Below are 5,068 nucleotides of genomic sequence, written 5' to 3'. Positions count from 1 at the left end.
CTTCGATCAGGGCATCAACGATTGGGCCTCGATCCTAGCCCTCGAGCCATACCTTCGATCATGCCATCGAGCCTTACCTTCGATCGCGACTTCGATCACAGGCTCGAGTCTGGACCTCGGTCATGGCCTCTATCAGGGTATCGAGGTTGGGCCTTCGATCATAGCCTCAATCATTGCATCGAGCTTGAGCCTTCGAGCCTTACCCTTGATCATGCCCTCGAGCCTGCCTTCGATCGAGGCTTCGATACTGAGCCTCGTCCCTGACTTCGACTCAGGCCTCGATCGTGGGCTTGATATCTGGGGCTCGACCTGAGGCTCGATATCTGGGGCTCGATCTGAGGCTCGATATCTGGGGCTCGATCTGAGGCTCGACCTGAGGCTCGGTCACATCCCAGAAAATGCAGCAGAAGAGAAAATTGCAGCAGTTTTTTAAGTCCAACTTTCTATCCGTTAACCATCTGAAACTCACCCGAGGCCCTCGGGACCTCAACCAAATATACCAACAAGTCCTAAAATATCATACGAACTTAGTCGAACCTCTAAATCACATCAAACAACGCTAAAACCATGAATCATATCCCAATTCAAGCTTAATGAAACTAAGAGTTTTCAACTTCTACATTCAATGTCGGAACCTATCAAATCAACTCCGATTGACCTAAAATTTTACACACAAGTCATAAATTACATAACAGAGCTATGAAAATTTTCGGAACTGGGTTCCGACTCCGGTATCAAAAAGTCAACTCCCCGGTTAAACTTTCAAACTTTAAATTCTTATTTTAGCCATTTCAAGCCTAATTTCACCACGGACTTCCAAATAAAATTTCGATCACACTCCTAAGTCCAAAATCACCATACGGAGCTGTTGGAATCATCAAAATTCTATTCCGAGGTCGTTTTCTCAAAAATGTTGACCGAAGTCAAACTTAATACATTAAGGCCAACTTAAGGAACCAAATGTTCCGGTTACACTCCAAACACTTCCAAATCTCGAACCAACCATCCCCGCAAGTCATAAATCATTACAAGCACCTACAAGAAGTTTTATTTTAGGGAACGGGGTTCTAAAAGTTAAAATGACCGGTTGGGTCATTACATTCTCCACCTCTTAAACAAACGTTCGTCCTCGAACGGGTTTAGAATTGTACCTGGAGTGCTGAATAAGTGTGGATATCTTCTCCGCATGTCTTCCTCGGCCTCCCAAGTCGCTTCCTCGACTGGTTGGCCCCTCCACTGGACTTTTACTGCAGATCGTCACTATCTTCATTTCTTTATTTAGTATTTTTACTTGCTGAGTTGGTTGTACTCATACTACACCCTGCACCTCGTGTGGAGATCCAGGTACCTCCGGACACGGCGGTTGCTAGTTTTTCGGAGCTTTATTTGTTGGAAACTATTGAGGTAGCTTCTTGACGTCCGCAAACCTTGACCCTCCTCCTTTCAGTTTTTGTACTGTTTTATATTTTCAGACAGTGTTTTTATCAGTCAGTCTTTGTTACCCTTTAGATGCTCATGTACTCAGTGACACCGAGTTTTGGGAGTGCATTTATATCCAGTATTTGTGAGATTTTCTCTTAAACTTAATTATTATGTTTTCAGTATTTAAAAGAAATTATGGGTTATTGATGTTGTCGGCTTGCCTAGTATTGAGATAGGCGCCATCACGATATGTGTGATTTTTGGGTCATGACAAGTAATGGCAGCGGGCTTATCAATTAACAGAGCCATATCAAGATCCATTACACCTAAGTGGAACTTGACTTGTTCATGCCATTCAGAGAAGTTCAATCTGTTGAACACAATAACAGAAGAAGCATGCGAATGAAGAGGAATTGCTGCAAAATAGATAATACATACTCACAAATCAATATGGATTCAGTTAAACAATTAAAGCATATTGTAATTCTCCTTGGGGTAAATACTACGACACACTATCATAATTTAAATGCCATTTAGTCATTAATAGGCAATTAAATATTTTTAACAAAACACATATGACATCTTTGGACAGACAATATACATTTGACTAAGAATATTAATTTACCTCATTATTTTCACTATTCATAGAATGATTGATCCACCTTTGGGTAAATCCTTAGGTTCTAGCAATAGTGAAAATTAATTTATCTATTTATTTTTAATTATAGGCATTTCATTAATTTCATGGATAAACTATAATTTTATGTATGCATATTTTTCATGAACATACTAGTTTGGACACTTTTGTTTTTGGTAACTAACTTTATATTAATCACCAGGAATCAACATTACAATACCATAGCTAGTTTAACACAACTAGCTATCTAAAGAAAAACACCAAAAGTCTAAGCTGAACTAGCAAACCAGTAATCACCTCTAGCTAGCCAAGCTAGAACAACATGCTATGTAACAAGTTTTGGACACCATGAGATGCTCTAACATTGGACAAGTAGGCAATCTCTCTAGCTATAATCTCCCAGTTCCTTGATTTCTTTTTGAAGATCCTCTGATTTCTCTCCATCCAAATGGCATAGACACATTCTGCATAGACACTTTTGAAGATGTGAGCTTGTTGAGTCCTCCCTTTTACATTATGGATTATCCAAGCTACATGTTGATCCCATCCAGTGGTTGGCCGTGCCTGCTTCTAAAGCCATAGGAGAATCCTATTCCACACTGCTCTGGTGAAATCACAGTCCATGAACAAATAATTTCTACTTTCAGGTTGAGTATGGAACATGACACATTCTAAGTCAAGAGCTATGCCCCATTTTGCTAGCCTATCAGTAGTGAGAAGCTTTTCTTGTAGCTGCAGCCACATGATGAATTTGGCCTTGGGTCTAGCATCATTCTTGTACATCACACATTTCCAGGGTACTTTAAGATAACTAGGTAGCAGTTGCTCATAAATTTGTTTGTCAGGCTGCCTGGCCCCTTTCTTATCTGCACTTGCAACAAAGTCTGTCGAGCTTCCAAGATTTTCCTCATGATCCAACAAGCTTGTTGGGGAATTCTAGCTATGGTAAGAGGCTGGCTTTTGAGGTAGAACTCATGGATCCATAATTTGTCATCTTTATGAGCAAGGTCCCAATGTGTCTTAGCTAGAGCAGCTCTATTCCAAATCCTTGTGTTAAGGAGGTTTAATCCTCCAAAGGTTTTGGGAAAATGCATCTTTTCCCAAGAGACAAGGGCCTTTTTTGTAATAGTTTCAATGCCCGACCACGCAAAAATTCTACAATATGCATCAATCAGTTTAAGGACCTTAACTGGCATTTGAAATAGCTTAGACCAATATGATTGGACTCCAAAAAGAACAGATTGCACCAGTTGAACTCTCCCAGCATATGAGAGTTGCTTAGCTGTCCAGGAGGTAATTCTGGCCACTATATTCTCTATTAGAGGTTGCCATTGAGCAAAGGAGATCTTTTTAGTGGATAGGGGAACTCCCAGATACCTAATAGGTAACTCACCAGCAGGAATGCCAAGCTTATGTACAATTCTATCTCTTTCCACCTAATCAACTCCACCAAAATAGATAGAGCTTTTCTGTAGATTAGCTTGTAACCCTAAAACTTATGAGAACTGTTTGAAAGCTTGGTGAAGTGCATTAACTGACTTCAGGTCATCTCTAGAAAATAACAATAAGTCATCTGCAAAGCTCAGATGGGTGATCTTCAATTTGGCACATCTGGGGTGGAAGTTAAAGGATTTGTCGTCCCTAAGTTCATATAGCTTCCTGCTCAAATATTCCATAGCCATTGTGAATAGATAAGCAGAAATAGGGTCTCCCTATCTCAATCCTTTAGCTGCATCAAATGGCTTTTTAGTTTTCCCATTTACCATCACAGTATAATTCACAGTTTGTACACATTCCATTATCCAAGAGACAAATCTGTCGCGGAACCCCAATTCACTTATAACCTGCTTCAAATAGGGCCATTCTACTGAATCATAGGCTTTATGAAAATCAATCTTCACCATACATCTGGGAGATGCATTTTTCCTTCCATAATCTTTGACTAATTCTTAGGCCAAGATAATATTATTTGAGATTTTCCTTCTTGGAATAAAGCCTGTCTGAGCATCACAGATGATACTAGGTATAACTTTCTGAATCCTAGCAGCCAAGATTTTTGCTATGATCTTATACAATATGGTGCAGCAAGCAATTGGTCTATACTCCTTTACTGTCGGAGGACTAGAATTCTTTGGAACTAAAGTGATCGTAGTGTAGTTAATAACTTTAAACATTTTCCCCGATGCAAAGAACTGTTTAACTGCCAGAGTCACCTCATCCTTCTGTATTGGCCAAGCTTGTTTAATGAAATGAGAGTTGTACACATCAATACCTGGAGCTTTGTCATCCTCTATGGCCTGTAATCCATACCATACATCTTGGTCAGTAATATCATCACATAACTCCCTTTTTTGTTATTGAGAGAGGGTTGGACCTTTCATCATTATGAGTCTGTTAACTGCTGGGATTGAAGGGGAAGTTGTACCCATAAGGGATTTATAGAAAGCAATAATTTCCTCCTTTATAGCTAGAGGATCAGTCAGTTATGCACCAATAAGGGATGTAAGATGTAATATCTGCTTCTTTTGTGTTCTTTCCTTAACCAAAGCTGAAAAATACTTGGTATTGGCATCCCCAAGTTTTAACCATTTTGCACGAGCTTTCTGCCTAAGAGCACTTTCTTCCACAAGTGACCATTTATCCAAATCAAGCAATATTTGTTTCCCTTTTTTCCAAGAGCTGGTCAGTACATTGAGCATTTATCATCTCCTAAGTTAACTGTAGTTCCTCTCGAGCTAGGATAATTTTCTGAGAAATACTCTTGAATTCTGCATTGTTCAGCTGTTTCAACAAAGGTTTAAGCAACTTAAGCTTTAACCATATATCCTTCGTAGGCCACATATCTAGTTTCTGCTCCCAACTTTGTTGCACCATAGGCAGGAAATCCTGATGACCAGTCCATACATTGAAGAATTTGAATGGGACATTGATGTTTTTAGCCTTAGTCTTGAGGGACAAGATCATAGGAGAATGATCAGAGATTAAAGTAAGTTCATACGGTGTTACTAC

The 5,068-nt window shown here is 39.6% G+C and overlaps 1 protein-coding gene across 1 annotated transcript; it reads right to left on the bottom strand.

Moving 5' to 3' along the window:
- Positions 1-2,841: 2,841 nt before the first annotated feature.
- On the bottom strand, positions 2,842-3,963 carry LOC142167423 (uncharacterized). The gene is made up of 2 exons (XM_075227586.1): positions 3,823-3,963; positions 2,842-3,495 (listed from the first exon to the last, which is right to left on the bottom strand). The coding sequence occupies exons 1-2, from the start codon at positions 3,961-3,963 to the stop codon at positions 2,842-2,844; spliced, it is 795 nt and encodes a 264-aa protein (XP_075083687.1).
- Positions 3,964-5,068: the final 1,105 nt, after the last annotated feature.

Source organism: Nicotiana tabacum, chromosome 2, assembly GCF_000715075.1.
Source record: "Nicotiana tabacum cultivar K326 chromosome 2, ASM71507v2, whole genome shotgun sequence".
NCBI classification, from domain to species: domain Eukaryota; kingdom Viridiplantae; phylum Streptophyta; class Magnoliopsida; order Solanales; family Solanaceae; genus Nicotiana; species Nicotiana tabacum.
This window is presented reverse-complemented; position numbering and strand designations above follow the sequence as displayed.

Excerpts from the sequence above, each read along its gene's own strand:
- LOC142167423 (XM_075227586.1), bottom strand. The coding sequence starts at position 3,963 with ATGGTGAAGATTGATTTTCATAAAGCCTATGATTCAGTAGAATGGCCC. Across the intron at positions 3,496-3,822 it reads CTGTGAATTATACTGTGATG|GTGGAAAGAGATAGAATTGT; the intron begins GTAAATGGGAAA and ends GGAGTTGATTAG.